The sequence below is a fragment of the Leptidea sinapis genome, chromosome 19 (genome assembly GCF_905404315.1).
Source record: "Leptidea sinapis chromosome 19, ilLepSina1.1, whole genome shotgun sequence".
NCBI lineage: Eukaryota > Metazoa > Arthropoda > Insecta > Lepidoptera > Pieridae > Leptidea > Leptidea sinapis.
In genome coordinates, this window is record NC_066283.1 from 12079142 (window position 1) to 12099014 (window position 19873).

General features: G+C 35.3%; 1 protein-coding gene across 1 annotated transcript; it reads right to left on the minus strand.

Moving 5' to 3' along the window:
- Window positions 1–10978: 10978 nt before the first annotated feature.
- LOC126969842 (malate dehydrogenase, mitochondrial) lies at window positions 10979–17978 on the minus strand. The gene is made up of 6 exons (XM_050815413.1): window positions 17782–17978; window positions 17475–17685; window positions 14572–14768; window positions 12674–12913; window positions 12481–12573; window positions 10979–11644 (listed from the first exon to the last, which is right to left on the minus strand). The coding sequence occupies exons 1-6, from the start codon at window positions 17857–17859 to the stop codon at window positions 11435–11437; spliced, it is 1029 nt and encodes a 342-aa protein (XP_050671370.1). The 5' UTR covers window positions 17860–17978; the 3' UTR covers window positions 10979–11434.
- Window positions 17979–19873: the final 1895 nt, after the last annotated feature.

Genomic DNA, 19873 nt, shown 5'->3' on the forward strand with positions numbered 1-19873 from the left:
AAGATGGAAGGCCTGGCAGTTAGCCTGGATATAGCGAGGGCCTTTGATCGTGTATGGCACAAGGCGCTCCTCTCAACACTTCCATCATTTGGGCTTCGGAAGAGCTTATGCAAGTGATCCTCCAACTTCCTCACTGGGCGCAGCATACAAGTCGTCGTCGATTATTATTGCTCGAATCCGAAGCCCGTGAACGCTGGAGTGCCCCAAGGATGTGTGCTATCTCCGACATTGTTTCTTCTGCATATCAATGATACATTGCTATGCAGACGAATGCACTGATGGCGTATACACGGGACATGCAGGTCTCTTGGGAAATCAGCGACCTATGTCGGGAGAAACTTGTGTCTTATATCATGTCCTCTCTCGAGAAGGTCGCTGAATGGGGTAAATTGAACCTTCTAATTTCTAGAAACTATCAGCAGTCTTATATTTTTTTTATGGACAAACGAGTGTACCTGTTGCTAAGCGATCACCGCCGCCCACAGTCTCGCTTCTGTACGGGCTTCTTTTGAAAGTGTTTAAATTCTCTTTGGGTGCTCATTCCACAGCTTTGTAGTACGTGGAAGAAAGCTCCTTGAAAATCTCTCTGTGGAGGCTCATCCAGATGGTGGGGTTGATATCCTAATTGGTGGGGTGTCGTGCGAAGGTGGAATTCGGCTTAGGGAATCAGGTGAAACAGCTCTTCGGAACACTCCCCGTAATAAATGCGGTAGAAGGCACACAGTAAAGCGACGTCTCTACGCAACGCCAAGTGATCCAGCCGTTCACAGTGCACTGGGTTCCCGACAATTTGAGCTGCTCTGCGTTGCTTGCGGTCAAATGGATCGAGCTGATACTGGGGTGCGCCAGACTAAAGATGACAGCAATACTCCATATGTCGCCGGACCTGCGCTTTGTAAAGCGATAGAATGTGAGCCAGCTTGAAGTATTGCCGTGCTCTATTTATGACGCCCAGCTTCTGGGCCAATTTAGATTTGGCCTCCAGATGACCGCGGAATTGGCAATCGCACGAGATTTTGAGACCTAGTATTCCGTTACAAGGCGAGGCTTTAAGGGAAGTGTTGTCGAAGTGTGGTGATACAACATATAGGTTTTTTTTTGTGGTAAACGCACCAACTTGAGTCTTCTTTGAGAGTTGGACAAGGTTCAATTTACCCCATTCCGCGACCTTCACAAGAGAGGACTCGATCGAAGACACAAGTTTCTTCGGGCACTGGTCCACGATTTCCCGAGAGAGACCTGCATGGCTCCTGTATACGGCATCACCAGTACTGTCGTCTGCATAACAATGTTGGAGGTGACCAACATATCAGAAGCGCCTTGTGCCATATACGATCAAAGGTCTTTGCAATATCCAGGCTAACTGCCAGGCCTTCTGCCTTGCTTTCGATAGCCGCCGCTATGTGTTAGGTATACCAGAAGATCGCCTGCCGACCAACCCTGGCGAAAGCCGAACTGACGGTCGTTGATCAACTGGTTGCCATCAAGGTAATAGGTATGCCAAGAGCTGGTGATTAATTATGCTGTCCATGATTTTGGGAATCAGGGAGGTAATAGCTATAGGATAGTTTGCCGGATCCGAACAGTCTCCTTTGGATCAGATGGACAAGGGCTGAGTTCCATGAGTCAGGGTCTACGCCTTCTGAATATGAGTGCCCGAATAAATGCTTATATTATATTTTAACTATTAACAAAATAAAACCTATTTTAAGTTTTAAGAAACTTAGTAGCAATTCTGAATTTCAGGTTTTCGGTATTTATTAGTATTTCTAACTACTAGCCTTTAAAACATATGCTTACCTTAAATTCATAAAAATCCATAGTAGGTACAGTAATAATAATCTATGAAATTGATTGTTTTAAACCACTTACGAGACTGCTTCTGTCTTAAATAAAATATTTCTATCTTTAATCCACTGTATTATGGTGTAGGAGAGTCGGTTGGTTGGGAAAATCGCGCATCGCACCGCGTTCCGGCGCGGCGGTGACTTTACAACTTTTAAACCCGGACTACAATTGAAACTCCGCCCGGACGACTTCTAAAGTAGAACAAAACCGGGGAAACCCGGACGGATGGCAACCCTACCCATATATATGTATTCATCGACCTTACGAACCTGTCGATGAAATCTTGAGGAAATGCATTCCACTCCTCCTCAATTGCTATTTGCAGCTCTGGAAATCTTGTTGGAGCAGGTACCGGGATCGAACCCGACGTTTCAGCTATTAGTGTTCTATCGGATTCAAGTCCGGGCTTCGAGCTGGCCAATCCATTGTATGAATGCCGACGTCGCGTATACTGGGTCACCACGTGAGCAACATCAGGCTGTGCATTATCCTGATCAACTGTATATTCTGTCCTATATATCCTGCTTAAATAACCACATGGTCTGCGAGGATTTCAGTAATGTAGCGACGAGAAGTTAATCCACGTGCACGACCACGGCCCATCGATTCGATGAAAATTAAATCTGTATGCGCGGTTAACGAGAGCCGCCCCAGACAGATCCTCCTCCATAAGTAACAGTTTCTTCGATGCAACACTGAGAATAACGTTCTCAAGGGAGACGATATACTCTCCGACGTCGGCCACTTCCATGTAGACTCACCCAGGTCTCATCAGTGAAGAGAACATTACCCCACTGCTCTAACATCGAATTTCTATGCCCTCGAGCAAATTCAAGTCGAGCTCGACGGTTAGCTACCGTTAATGCTGGTTGCAGCTCTCTTTGGTGCCAGGTTCTGCTCAGCAAGTCTTCTTCTGACGGTATCTGAACTTATGACTACTAGTCATTCGTCACGCAGACTTTGTAGGACTAAGTGCTTTGAGGTGGCAATTTTGTAGAACAGTAAGTTGGATATAACGATCATCATCTATTGATGTAGCCCTAGGTCTGCCCGTACCTGGATGGCGCTAGTTAAGGGTGCTAACCCTATAGATTTATGCTTTGTCAGCCAAAGTAGAGCATAGCAACAAGTCGTAGGTACATTTACTTTACACGTGTAGAACCTTCTGGAAACAATATTGCTGATGTACCAAATTACTTTCCCACAGAAATGTGACTCTCTTTGTTAGAATAAGCTATATAATGTAAGTTTCCGTAAAATTAAGTATTCTGTGTTTAGTCTTAGCTCCGTAAACATTGTAAATCGGGTTTATTGAATAAAGTTATTTTTTTATAAAGTAACCATTCAGTTATTCCTTGACTGGCGCAGCCGGTAAGTGACCTTGTCGTTTGGGTCCTCTGTGCCTATTTATGGGTTATTATTATGGGTCCTCTGTCCTGTATTTTTGATTCGTTTTAACGATTAATCGGGTCAACGAACCAAAAATAAATTTGTCAAGAGAAGACACGGCGCGGAGCAAGCTGACCAGAATCACTGATCACAGAAGGAGAGCGGAGAAGCGGGTTATGTGAGTAAATCTTTTCACTATCCTGTCAAATTTCTTTTTATATTTTCCTGGTGATCTTTATATGTGTTTCGTGTAATAATAGGGATTAGAAAAAGCCCGTCCAGCACGTTGCATATATAATTTAGTTAGTAAAGTGATTAAAATCTCACGTTAGTTACTTATTTTGTATTTGAATTTATTTAATAAATAAAAATGGAAGGAATCTTAGTTGTACCTGCGGAAGTTTTGAAAATAATTCCAGTATTCAGTGGAGAGACAAGACTCTTATCGTTGTTCATCCGCAAAACAGAATACATTATTAGTTTATATAGAGGAACTGAAGTACAAAATGAATATCTTTTTAATGCAATTACTAGTAGATTAGGCGGGGAAGCAGCTAACTTAATTGGTGAAAGAGAATCAATACAGACTTGGGTTGAATTAAAACAAATATTACAGGATCATTTTGGGGATCCAAGGACGGAGGATTGCCTTGTCCTTGAGTTAGAAAGTTTGAAAATAAATAGAGGCGAAAGTTATTTAGATTTTTGTAACCGAATACAACAAATAAGGAGTATTTTAATAGCCAAAATTAATGAAACTGTCGATGATGCAGCTGTTAGGTTATCTAAACAAAATATATACACGGATCTTTCTACGAAAATTTTCTTGTTTAATTTGCCGAAATATTTAGTAAGGTTAGTGCGATTGAAAAATGTCTCAACATTAGAAGACGCATTAAAAGCTGTTCTAGAGGAACAATATTTTCAAGAAGTTTATGATCAAAAACAAACAAGGTCCACTCAAAGTAATCAAAACTTTCAACGGCGAAATATTCACCAATATAATTTTAATCAACAAGCATCGACAAGTACATACAATAACTCGCCGAAATTGCAACGATCTATTAATAATTTCACCTCTCATCGTAATAATTCACCACATTATGCACTTCAAACAGAAAATGGGAATAGGTCCCGTAATAACTTTTCTACACATAATTCATTTCAATTAAGAAATAATAATAGGTACCAGAATAATCCTTGGAATCAAAATAATCCATCCTATAATAATTATAATACATTGGAACAAGCGAGGCCGCAAAATGCTGACAACGCTCGTCGCGGCTCGCAACACGTACAGCCAACGCCGGCGACGGGATCAGGTTGCAATACCGATGTAACCATGAGAACAGCTAGTTCGAGACGTGTAAACCATACCGATTATAACGATAACGAAAATAATGTGTTACCAAGTACTTTTAATGATAATGAACAAGTAGGAAATTTTTACATAAGGGCGTACACACGAGAACGGATAAAATTAAATTGTAATATATTAAATCTCCCGCATATACGTATACCAGAAATTAATGCTATCTTTATGATTGATACCGGCAGTCAACGCTCGTTTATAAGCCCAAAGTTAGCGAATCAATATTTTTGCGACTTCAAGCGAAACGAAAATGTTGAAGTAGTTAGTACTCATGCTAGTAGTAAGCATAATGAAGTAGTGTTTATACCTTTACCTAGATTATTTAAAAGTGATGAATGGCACAAATTTTATATTTACTGTGTTGATGATAGGTATGACGGCTTAATTGGTAGTGATTTATTGACTCAACTTCACGCAAATATCGATATGAAAAACAAAAAAATATTTACAAAGGGCACTTGCATACCGATTATTTATAGTCCGCCAATACGTGAAATTTATGTATTACCTCCACGTAGCGAATTAAGGGTCAAACTTCCACTAAATTTGTTACATGGTGAGGGCATATTAAACTTCACAGAATTTACTGAAGGTGTTAGAATGCCAACAGCTTTAGTAAACTGTATACATGGTTACGCGACAACTGTTATTCAAAATTCCAGATCTGAGCAAATGGAATTAACAGTGACTTCTCCTTTTAAAGTCGAACAGTACTCAGGAACTAATTCAGAGTTTGATTTTAATTTTACTGATAAGTTTAATTATAACATAGATCAACTATTAACAGATAATCTCTCAAAGTTAAGAGTAGATCATATGAATAAGAAGGATTTCGAAATTAATAATAAAAAAGGGTCACCGAACTCAAATGCAGACGTCTTATCTCGCGTAAAAATAAATACATTAAGAGCGGATAGTAATAATATCGTAAGTTCGAAAGGCGGACAAATTAGGGAAATAAAGGTTAAAATGTTAGATAATGATAGCGAATTAATGCAATTTAATATGGATAGTAAAGAAACTAGTAGAAATTTAGAAGATAAAAATGAAAATGAAGTAAAAATCAGATTCGGATTCAAATAGGTTCAGCATAGAAAGAAAAATGGTTCCTATCATATACATATCGGAATCAGATGACGGAGCTACTGCTCGCTTAATAACGAATAGGGAACATGAAGGCATACCAATTTTAAATGAAGCAATACCAAGATACCAAACCGCGACAAATACTTGTCTACATTTGGTATAAAAATGACATCAGCGTAAACCTGCAAGATATGAATCAGAATCCGGGAATAGCGCCGTTACGGATAAGTACAGCAGTGATTCCGAATAGCCAGTGGACTATTTTAAAGACGTTAGATTTAGAAACTTTAGCTAAATACTTAGAAACTAATATAAACCAGTATTTTAGATTAAAAGATATGATTTACTCGCAAAATGACTATCATAATGAACTTATAGGATTAGCTTCACAGATTGAATCTTTTATGCAACTTACAAAAGATAGATTTAAACAAATTATGCCCAGTAAAAGGCTAACAAGAGGCTTAATAAACCCGTTAGGTTCTATTATTAAATTAATTTCAGGCAATTTAGACAATGATGATGCTATTAGATATAATTCCGAGATTACTCATCTCAAGGACAGAGAACATTCGGTGGAAAGAAAACTGTCACTTATGCAAAAGGCTTTCGATAAGCTTGTTAATGTTTCAGATGATTTAAAACATAACTTACTTCGACTGAATATTAAAACTTCGCAGCTACGAACATTGCAGTATAATCAGTCAACAATACATAATATAGTCAGTCAAATGAATACTCTTTATCAAATCTCAAATAACTTTCGAACTATCTATAATGTAATACAAGAGATAGCAACAGTAATAGCCTTTAGTAAAATACATATACTTCACCAATCTATAATCAATTGTACAGAATTATTTAATATATTATTAGAAATAGAAAAATATCATAGATTAGTGTATACTGTAGGTAAAGACAACCTAATGAAAAAATAAGAAAGTACTATAGTTCTTAAATCGTATTCTGATAATAATAAGTTAGTTTTTGTGTTGGAAGTTCCCCTGTTAGACACGATCACATATAATTATTACAAAATTATCCCGATACCTATATATAATCCTATTTCTTTAAAAACATCTGTTATAATTCCCGAGTATCCTTACCTCATAGTGAATGGATTGAAATACAGACCCGTGTCAACTCCATGCCAGCAAATAGAGAATGATCGAGTACTTTGTAAGGAAGATAACATCGTGCAATACGCTGACACTACGTGCATAGAACAAATAATGCTTCTTAAAAACTATTCTTCATGTCATAAGAATGTTGTACAAATAGAGGACCTTAGAAGTCACCTAGTAGCAAATAGAATATGGTTACTTTTCACAAAGAAAAACGTAATTCTTACTGAGACCTGCAACGAGGAAGCCAGGAAATACAACCTAAAAGGAACATTTTTGGTAATTCCCAATGAAAGCTGTGAAACACAAATCGGCGACAAGATTATCAGTAAAGTAGCTGAAACAAGGACACCCGAGGTGAAATTGCTGCTAAATCCTGTAACGTAAGACAGCCAGGTCGACCTTCGCGGTGTAGACCTTAACGATATCAAAGATATTCTCAATAGTGCAAAATACAATAGTGAAAGTGGTGATAAAAATAAAATTTCAGTGACCCAGGATATAAGTGTATGGACAATAAGTATCATAGTAATAATGTTTGTGTTTTTAATAGCCTTTGTAATTGTTAAATTAAAGTTGTTTAAGAAAATCCTTCAGATACGTCGAAATCATCTGGAACCAAAAGATTCGTCTCCAGCTGATTTCTCTCTTAAGGGGGGAGGAGTTAAGGGTGCTAACCCTATAGATTTATGCTTTGTCAGCCAAAGTAGAGCATAGCAACAAGTCGTAGGTACATTTACTTTACACGTGTTGAACCTTCTGGAAACAATATTGCTGATGTACCAAATTATTTTCCCACAGAAATATGACTCTCTTTGTTAGAATAAGCTATATAATGTAAGTTTCCGTAAAATTAAGTATTCTGTGTTTAGTCTTAGCTCCGTAAACATTGTAAATCGGGTTTATTGAATAAAGATATTTTTTATAAAGTAACCATTCAGTTATTCCTTGACTCGCTCGAATGCTCTCAGTCTCTAGGTATCGTCTGTAAGCTCGTTGCACTGAAGATCTGCTGATTCGAAGTCTTCGAGCGACCTCGCGTTGTGCAAGGCCTGCTTGAAGTAGTACTACAGCTTGAGCTGCTGCTCAGCTGCTAGTACTACTTCAAGCAGGTCTACGTCAGCTCTAGCAAGAGCTACCTGAGGTGTCGTATCCATTATTTACCAAAAGACAGTAGCCAAAATACGCGCGTCTGATCATACGATTGACTAAAACAAAAGAAATGATCGATAGCAATGTGAGTTGTCGGTACTTTAGAATAAATTTATAGTCATATTAATCTATATGAAACGTACTTTCTGTAAGTATAATTAGGACAGTTGTAAGTCTTGTACCTAATATTTGAGAGAATTGAGTCAGAGATCCGAAGTAGTTGGTGGCCCGGTTTATTTGGTGTCCAGTGTAGATTGTGCAAATCTATCGAAAATATCTTTTTACACACCTTCAATTTTAGTTCGTAAATACGCTTCTATCTTTACATCCCCTGTCTATCCACTATAATCAGAATTCATTTATCATACGTGTCAGCAATAACTCTAACAAATTATCAAAACAATTCGATCTTGACGTCAAAAGCAGCTCTAATTCCATTCAGCGGCAGCTAAAAAAAATCTTTGGCCAATACAACAGTGACACATTAACTGCTGGTCTTCGTAAATGTCTTACCGGCACTGCGGACACACGTGTGGCGCGTAATTTTTGGGATTTAATATATTATAGACGGTGATTCTATTCGCGTATTCATCTAGTGTCAGAGGCGATTATTTTCTTTATGAAATTTTTTTGAAGTGAAACCTCTTTATCGACGCATGACATATTTTATAGCAAACGTCACGATTTTCGTCACTGTCATATTGACAGCTGTCAGGTGAAGTTGGCAGATACAATACCAAAGTTTGTCGTATCTTTTCATTTCGTTAATTTAAAAGTACGAAAAATTATTTATATCTATTGTTTATTATAGGGAGTGACAATAACATTTCATATTAATCTATTTACATGTATTGCATTAAATAATAATGTATAAACAAGAACCTTTTCACAATCGCCATAACGGCTCAGGAAAGGAGCTAGGAGGAAACGGTCACTCACGTAATCCTGGAATGTGCGGGGATGGCCAACCAACGGGCAAAAACCTTAACCAATACGAGGTCGCTCCAGGAAGTCTGCGAACACCCCAGGAATGTCCTGAACTTCTGGAAGGAGCTGGGCTGGTTGGAGTAACTGGCCAATACTGCACGCAAAATGGACCCATACTAGTGGTTTAATTGCGGAAACAGGAGCCCGTATACCATACCATGTATTGCATTATATTTATATGTATTCTTTTGAATTGAAACTTCTTTAGAATCGTTGTGATTTGAAACTCGATGAAAGGAAAATGCGAGACGATAGAGGCGCACCGTTGCCAGCTATTATTAATAAAACTATTATTTACGCCGACGCGTCAAATTATGATTTCAACAATATGGATATTCTATTCGAGGTTCTTGAGGGTGCAGAGAACGAATTTGGGATTATTTTTTAAATCCAAGATGGCAACCGTGCAAAATTATGTTTTCAACAATATGGATATCGTATCCGAGGTTCTCGAGGGTGCAGAGAACGAATTTGGGATCATTTTTGTAATCCAAGATGGCAGCCATGCAAAATTATGTTTTAAACATTATGGATATCGTGTCCGAGGTTCTCGAGAGTGCAGAGAACGAACTTGGGATCATTTTTTAAAAATCCAAGATGGCCGCCGCGCAAAATTATGGATATCGGTATCCAAGGTTATCAAGGGTGCAGAGAACGAAGTTGGGATGATTTTTGAAATCCAATATGACCGCCGTGCAACATGATTTTTGGGGGTATACGTGGTTATAATGAACACCCTAATGCCAAACAACTAAAAGGCATCTTATGGAAATTGTTGTGCCACATGGAACTAAAATTGTTGAAATCAGGAAACTGTGTGCTAATGAACACGAACGCGAAACACTAGAAAACGTCAGTATTTTGATGTGTTCTTCTTCACTACATAATATTAATACAACTGCTACATCTTCACGGACTGGTGATGCAAATGAGAATGAAAGTGACGGTATATAATTAATAGATAAGATAACTTAGAAGAAAATGGAGGCATAAAGTCTCGTTTACTAGATCATAACCAAGCTTGTGAAAATATATAGGAAATAGTTGGATACATAGCTGGTTTGTGCTGAGATCTCTATGTCACCATTTAAAATGCATGGGTTGCATCAACTTGTTATATGTGATAGTAAGTTTGAGTACAATAAATTATAAGCACACAAGATGGAGGGGGATAAATATATGCCTCAAGTGACGTATATGAGGTTTGTAAAGCTAAGTTCTGTAACTTGTAATTTAAGTAATATAATTGTATACATTAAATAATTTTTAAGTTTGATGAAAAATAGTAAACCTTACATTTATCCTGATACTCTATATGCATCTCAATTTATTGTACCGCACCCCTGATTAAAAATACTCATTGAAAAAGATGAAATTTGAATTGTTTTCAATAATTCTAATAATTTTTTTTATGTAGATATTTATAAATATACAGTTTACATGAAGCAACTGTTCATTTTTTAAATACTTTTCAAAAGTTTCACTTCTACTGTGTGACTTGCACACACACACACACACACATCTTTTTTTCTTTGTTTTTTTTTTTCAGTTTGAGGACTGTATAGTTTATTATGTTACGTTATTTTACTAAAACAAATTAGTTTTTATATAATTGCAAATTAGTTTCATATCCATTCCATCCGAAAAAATTTCAGAGAATTAGAAATCCTATACCTACATTTAAGATTATAATTCTTTATCTTTAATTTATCAATAGTGTCGAATTCTGAATAATATGCTTTACTAAGGCTGGGTTGCACAACTAACTTTAGCAATAAGAAACATGTTAAATTAAACAATTAATTTGTTGCACCATTTGACAATATTTATTGACTTGATATATCACTTTACAACATTAATGTTACCAAGGAATACACATAAGTACAACACATTCCGCATGTCTATGTTAAAGTCAGTGTTAACTATAACAGCTAATATGATGCGACCCAGCTTTAGCAACTTTTTTAGTAGTTTCGATTTTGATCGAAACAAAACAATTGGAAACGGTAGAAAAAATATCTTGTTCTATATAAAAAATTTATTCAGAAATACATAAACACAATATAATCACACTATTTACACTTGCAGTGTTGTTACTTTGTAACCGAAAACAAGCAGAAATAAATAACTTATAAAATATTACTTGATTTAAAATGCAAGTAAAGTAAATTTACTGAAATACCTATTCATATAAATCATTTTTCAATCGATGATATACATACATTTTTTATAAAAATTTTGACATCTGCGAGGATAAAAACTAATAAAAAACAATTTCAGCAAAAATTTAAAGCAAAAAAGTTTTCTTTAATTATGAAAAACAGGATTTTAATATAAATATGATATTCCGATATCACACTACTGAAGAATCATTCATATAATAATTGTTCTACTTACATTCAATATCATGTTACTATAGAATTACTAATTTACTTAAACCTACACTTTCGCTTGTCTTGATCACTAACTGATTCGTTTACTTCTTGACAAATTCCTCTCCGGTTTTGATGTTCTTCAACAGTTCGGGGATGGCAGCCTTCAACAGTTGCTGTTCAAATTCGTTAAGTTTTCCGTATCCTAGGTTCTTCTCCACTCCATTCTTGCCCAAAAGGACTGGGTTTGCGAAGTAAGCTGCCTCCGTGAGATCTGACTTAATGTAGGCACACTCCACCACATTGGATTCACCCTGTTGATACAATTTAACTTCAATGTTATTTCCTATTAATCTCTAGTAAATATACTAACTAGTAATAACTATTTCTAATTTATTATGATCAAAATAGACCAACTATACAAAATACAGAAGAAAAGAGATCCTCATTAAAAAAAGATAATATTTAATACACTTTCCTAATATGAAGCATTGGAAATCTGTTATAATATTGGAAATCTGAGACTAGTTATTATATTTTGATACATTCAATGGTATATATAGATAGATAGTGATATACAGTAATTATATGTAAATAAAAACAAAAGCCTTGAGATTTCCTAAAAAATGTCAAGAAAATTATTCACCAATCCATTACATTATATAGGTGATACAATGATTATTTTAGTATAATGTGAATCACATTTTCTCACAGGACTATTAAAAAGTCCTAAACACATCATTGAATAGGTAGTTACATTTTTTAAAAAGGTAAAACTGGAGGTAATAAGGAATCTGGACGGAACTATAACTGTTAAGGAGGCAATTTCCAATAGAACACAAAAATATCGCGAAAAACTGCAAAGCCACCTAAATAAAACTCGCTTAAAAGTTAACTAGTCCTACTTATCAAAGTGGTTAAAAAGGAAACATTTTTTTATATTTGGCAATTATGAGAGGTGGTCCTATCTACAAGACAAGGAGACATTTGACCCATAAAATTATTTACTTCACTTTACATCCTATAATGTAACATAATATGTGTAACTCACTTAGTTTATTTTAAAAGGTAGTGAATTATTGGTACTAATCCACCACACCCACAATCATTGATACATTAATTGTAATGTAATAAGTGAGTGAAGGTTTACCTTAAGTCCTCTGAGGACAGAGTTGGTGAGACGAGCGCCCGCGTACGCCATCGAGAGTGTGGCTGAACCGCCGCCAGCCTTGGCTTTCACTACCTGAAAAGATAAAAACAGTGTTTATGTTGCTTGATTGATGATCAATTAAATTTGTAAAGAACAATAACAATTCATATGCATGGAAAACAATATTCCTTACCTCAGTACCAGCTTCCTGAATCCTCTCAGTGAGGGCCTTGATCTTGGCCTGGTCTGACAACTTGACTGCGGGCTGGCTCTGGCTGAGCAGCGGGATGATGGTGACCCCGGAGTGGCCACCAATCACGGGGATGGTGACGGAGCGCGGGTCCACTCCGTTGATCTCTCCAATGAAGGCGGCCGCGCGGACCACGTCGAGGGTCGTAACACCCAGTACACGAGCTGGGTCGTACACGCCTGCCTGATAATTCAACAACGATAGTAATAAGTAAAACTATAAAGGAGTTGTTATTTCTTAAATTATGTGGGCAATAAAATTGTATGTAAATCTATTTAGAATCTATATCTAGTTTGGACATGTAGCAATCTGCTCGCCTCCTTACGATCAAGGGTGCAGTTAAGAAAAACCGTATTATCAGCCAAGCGACTATAGCAACTTTGTATGACTCGAGAGAGTGCAAAACTAAGGATTAAGTATTGGATTGGCCCTGGTACTGAGCCAAATGTTAATGTGGTTATAACATGAAAGTATTCATCAACTAGAAGTTGGTGATGAACTCCATAATTAATAGAAATAATTTTTGTTCTTCACTACTATTCAGTATTCAGTATGTAGTGATTGTGACACTGTTGGATGTACTGCATATTGCTTACGGCTTCATTAATAATATACTTACTAGTACATTGGCTATGGTTCTATGAATGTTATTTTAACAACATAATTCAGGTAAAACTGAGAAATATTCATATAAGTTGAATGCAAACACATCACTAAAAATAAAATAAAAAATCAAAACCCCTTTGATTGGCGTACATCAGCAGCTGCGCGACGCGTCGTCTCAAACGAATAAGGCGGGCGATGTTTATTATGAAAACAAAACTTTAGTTTTTACCGCCGCCCGACCGCCGTCCGCACATCTTTCGAAGGGTACATGAGTGAAATGGGTGTGTGGGCGGGGAAAAATTAAAATGGCGGCAGGCAGAGGTGTCCAAACTTTTAGAATTGGGTACATTAATAATCCTTTTTTTATACTTTTTTTAATGTGATTATTTCCTGTAAAATCAATATTTATTTGTTCTCACTACTTGATCCCAAAATATACGCCTCAAGATATAGTACAGGATTTTTTAACACCCTGTATATGACTTACAGTGTATAGTGATATCTCAAGACTATTGTTTCATTGATAAGCAAGGCCAATGATGAAAAAATAGAGATAAACACATTACGTAATCTATCTGCATGATTTAACTCTCATAATAATTGGAATAACTGTAGGAATATATTGTAGAAGATATTTACACGAGTTCAAGACCTATTCCAAAAATCCACCTAGATTACGATTATAGATCTTTTGTGCCCAGAAATTAGGTCAATGAACAGAATTTGGAAATTGCTTATTATAAAAACAATATTAAAACTTATCCCTAACAAATAATATAGTGACTATTCCGCAACTGAACTTTTTAATCATTGTAAAATTTTACCAGTGTAGGTACTGTTAAAATATTCAATTTTAAAAGAAAACTTTTTCCACAATGTATACTGGGATAAAGTACACACGCGGGGTACAGCGCGCTCAATAGATATGGCAAACGCACGAATGCCTTCCTATCCTCACCTAATTAATGAATTACCCATTGATGTATGGGACCGTATAAAACCTCATAATATTAAGAAAAAACTGTAAATCATACTTTTTAAGTCACATATAATAAATATATATAGACAATATTTTTAACTGGCACTAATGTTCTGTAGTTAACATACCTAAATTTAACTCTTTGTTAGCATATATTACAAACCTGTGTGGTTCTCTGATAATGTAAATAAATAAAAATTAAAAAATAATTTGCAAGAATTATTCAATATATAGTTACTATGATTTTTAATGTTACCTTTTTCAAAACCTCTGATGCAATGGGTACCATTGAGTTGACAGGATTGGTTATAATGGCCAGAATTGCTTTAGGTGCTTTGGCTGCAACACAAGCGGCAAGGTCTCTGACAATAGAGGCATTGGTGTTGAAGAGATCATCTCGGGTCATACCAGGCTTGCGGGGTACACCAGCAGGGATAACCACAACATCAGCATCTGTGTATGCAATTATATTTATCATTTTAAAGATGATTTTTTACCAAATCAAATCAGTAAAAATAACATGAAACAGATATCTGATTACTCTACTAAGACAGCCAATTTTGACTTTACCATCAGATGAAAGCCATTCATAATAAATTTCACATGTAACTAACTTCATTTTCTATTGCTAAATTTATTACATATATAAAGATATAAGAAATATACTTAATATAAACAACAATTATACCTTAACACCAATTTTTCCATTAGATAATACTAGCTGACCCGACAGACTTGTTCTGTCAATAAACAGTTCGAGAGATATGGTAAATGCGTGGGTGGTATCGTGACACGACAAACTATATATGTCAACCTTCCTTGAGCTTTAACAAAACTATTACATTTATATTTCATTGTGATCGGTCGAATAGTTTAGGGAGTTATTAGGGAACATACAAACATACATTCTCTATTATATATAGATTAGTATACTGTATATTTTTTAGTTGTTGAAGGATTGGCGAACAGACTTAGTTCTGCAGCATACGCGGTTAAAAAAAATAGACAATTAAGTGACATAGATACGGCACGACTAGTATACTTTAGTTATTTCCATAGTATTATGTCCTATGGCATATTGCTATGGGGCAACTCTGCCGATATTAATACAATATTTAGCTGCAAAAGAGGGCTATTCTCACTATTTATAACCTAGGTCCTAGGGAATCATTGAGAGCAAAATTCAAAGAAATTAACATCTTGACTGTTGCTTCTCAATATATTCTTGATAATGTATGTTCATAGGCACATAAGTGAATTTGCCAGAAACTGTCATAACCATAATGTTAACACCAGGAACAGACATAAACTGATGATGCCTACTACTCAGCTAAGTCGAGTTAGTAAGTCTTTTGTGGGGCGATGTATATGCTTTTACAACAAGATCCCAGAAAATGTTCAAAACAAAGGTGTTACGTTATTCAAAAGAATTGTTAAAAAACGTTTGTGTGGTAAAGGTTACTATAACATACATGACTTTCTTAATTATACCACAGATTGGGAATGGAGTGACCGCCCTCAGGCTATTAAATAATAAGTTTAATTGTACAATGTTACTTTAATTGTAAAACATATTTTTGATGAAAAGAAAAGCCCGCTGAGTTTGTTGCGCCCATTCTTTTCAGGCCTGAGGCATTCATTTTGGAATGGGTGGTAGTTTTTTGACTTTCAATAAGTGATTTCACATCCTATTTTGAATAAAAATATTTGAATTTGTCAATTTAAATTTATAATAATTTACCAGAACACTTTAAAGCCAAAAACAATGTGAAAAAATTCATAAGCTCTTTGAATAACTTACTTTTGGAAAAAAAGTTACTATTCTATTAATGAATACTTAGAGGAAAAAAATTTATGAATGTCTGTCCTTCTGTTATTCATTGCTATGCCTTATGAGGTGCATGTGATAATTTACTACTTTAATTTTGTTTTGTAACTAAGTTGTATGGAAAACAATTAAAATAAATAAATAATTAAAAAAATATCTATTGAATGACTACCTTTAGCTCTACTGCAAGGCTTTAATCTATTTTATTATACACCCTTTTTCTAAGGGAATTGTAGTCACTGCATGTTCTAGAATGCTTAAATGACTTGATGTGGCATATTCTTTAGTTCAGGCCATGTCTCCTTAACACTGACCAGAATTTGCAAGGGGTTCAGATCTGGACTAGACCAGGGCAAGTCTTTACATCTGTTAAAGTCCCTGCTTTGTGATTAGGTGCAGTCTTGCTGGATAACTACATTTTTAAAAAGCATATTGTTAAGAGGTTTCATAACATCATCAAAGATAGTATATTTATACATTCACTCCTCTTAAAAAAGTTTGAATTTTTTGAGTGCATGAGACACACATAGTGATGACCATTTTGCACTTTTCCAATTGTGAGGCGTCTTGGGAGCCATAAGGGTACAGTTTGTCATTCTACTTATTGTTTTGCACAATTGTGAATTTATTTATTTAGTAAAATTGATATTTCAGTACCTTTCATTCGTATATGGGGACAGAATGCATTATAATCAAGTTACTCTTTTTAACTGTGTTATTTGTGTTTTCATTTTGAAGAGTGCCTAGTGAAATTGCTATGATACTGAGACTTAGCAACTTATCTCTCAAGCTGGTAATTATTAATGTGCTGCCTAGAATGTTGGTTGGATGGGCATTAATATAGTAAGTAATAATATGTGAACATTTAGCTCATCTTCTGACCTTAAAATCTGTAAATAGCTACATAATATCATCCTTTTATGTAAGAAACACTATAATCCATGTCTTCTACTACTACCAACTTTAGCATTGTGTAAATAGAATTCTAAATAAATGTTGAACTATTTCATTAACAATAATATTGAACATACTAATATTGGATAGTAACTGTAACAAAAATATCACATTTTTGTGGTAAGTTTTATTAACATAGCACATAAAGCTCAGATCCTACTATTCAATACAAATTTTGTAATGTCTGATGTACATTATTTTACTAAAATATTTTTTATGGATATAATTGTTTTCTTTTATTATATTATCAAACTTATGTATAGATAAACAATAAGATAATGGTTATGACACCAATATTTTCAAGGCAATGACTTGTTATGTAATAACATAACCTATAAAACTTAAACTGAAGGTTATTTTTGATACTATGACATTACCTTGAACTGCAGCACCAAGTTCTTCGGGTCCCTTGTGTCCAGTGACCTTGGCTGGGGTATCCATGTGGGACAGGTCCACTCCAACCCCTGGGGTGACTGGAGCGATATCATACAGAGCGAGTCTTGTTACTAGTGGATTCTGCTTCAAAAGTAGAGCTAAAGGCTGACCGATACCACCAGCAGCACCGGCTACCACCACTTTGAAGTTTTTCTAAAAATAATGAACTTGTTGGATAGCTATGCATTGAAGAAGCCATAAAGCGGTAATTATCTGCTGAGGTAGCCATGAATTATGAAATATCCTTACCGTGCTTGAAGTGGAAAAATTATTAGCACCATTTTGTACAGCTACAGAAGCCACAGGTTTAAGTACTCGCGAGAACATATTTGAATATATTATTAATATTTTAAAAATACTTTAAAAATTTAGGACTTCCAAGTTTTAATTGAAACCGGCACGACCTAACCGACCTTCATAAACCAAATTCCAAATCGCAACTTGTTCGCACTTCGCAGTTTGCACTTTTTTTTTTTATTATTTAATGGCACGGGATGCAATTCCATAGACCCGCAGTTTGCACTGTCATTGTTTCCAGGTCAAATTTTTATATTACCCTAGGCTTGATGACAATTAACCCTCTATTTATTAAATTACAGAATCTATTCTGTATTTTTTCTGAAATTAAAAACTTAAATAATAATTCCGTTCTGTGTTTTCTTTCTTTGTAAATAAAACGTCAATAAATATAATTTAGAATTGGCACGTAAAAACACAAGTATTTTCTGCAGGTTCTGTATCACCAACACTATCACGCATGTTACTGTTGAATATCTACAATATTGCTTTTGTAAGGATAAAATTAACAAAAGATTTATAAAATATTTTTATGCTGAATCTAACGGACATGACATTGTGTCATTGGCAATGATAGCCTATTTCTAAGTATATTCTTGACTGAATATAACAAGAAGGACTTTTGTACAGCCACTGAAGACCTAGGCACCGACAAAAGACAAAGTAGAAATCTATTTCTACTTTGTCTTTTATTCTTATGAAACGTAGAAATCTTATATCACAACCAGCATCTATATATATATTATATATCCCGTTGAACTTCAGCCAAATTTACACAAAATACAAAGTGACTTTTTTTGCTCTAGCAAATGCTATTCCATAGATGGTGTTTGCATCCCATTTACAAATTTGTATGTATCTATAAAACATCGTAATTAAATCCTGCTTTATCTTAAGAAAATACCAAATCATAGTATATCTTTGCTATATCCGTAATTTTATTAACAATACTTAAGTGAATATGGAGAATTACATATTATATGAAATATTTTTTTCATTATTACTGGACCGAAAATGTTTTTATCAGCATACTGCATTTTGTTCTGTATATTTTAACATCCCTTGTTCTTCTAAGTTCTATCAATTCATGGCAGGATTTCATATAATCTACGTTTTTAATTAGCCTACGTGTTTAATATTTAATAGTAGTGATGGATATTTATAATTGAGTAATTAGCATTGATTTTGACGTAGATGGTATGCACAGAACACTACTACTACGATAAGGTGGTATGTCAACACTTTTTATTTATTTTTAGACTCGATTTTTTTTAGAAAGAGACAGTAAGGATATCCTTTAAGTTTCGATTTGTCCTAACCCCACTGGAGAAAACTATGCTAGATCCAAATATTGCGATGTCACATTAGTACCCCACAAAAAGCAAAAAAACGCAGGCAAAGTCCAGTCAGCAAGTGCTTTTCGTGAAAACAGCCTCGACAACTACCAAAACTGCGGAGTAAAAGTAAGCTGTTTATAAAGTTGAATATGGTGCTATTAAAGCATGGGGAAACCGTGAAAAAGCAAAACACTCTTGTATGTCCTAGTATTCCACATACTAAACTGCAGCACATTACGACCAAAGTAGTTCTAACAATTTTTCTGCGTAAACTCAAACTTATTAATTCCCTTCCTTATTATAATTTTGAGAATATTTTTTCACTCATGAACGCTTAACACTCCATTCATTGTATCACCACTCTAAGACATCACATTATGTCGCACAAGCTAGTATAAGAATACTGGGTCTCAGACAATACCAATGTCACTCACTCTCACTCTCAATGAAAGAATTTATACATTTACGAAACAAATTTAACATAATAAGTTCACGATATATGATTGTTTTTTGCATAAACGTTTCAAGTAGACAGCATAGCAACATAGCCAGTGCCGATTTACGTAGCAGCTACGAACCCTCCAGAAGGGTCAAATCAGTTACTAGCACAGTTACAGTGGGTGAGACGCAACGTCTCTCTTTACATATCTAAATCATTATTAATTCGCTGACATTTGGAAGGTTCCTTGGTAGTTGGTTCCTTGGTA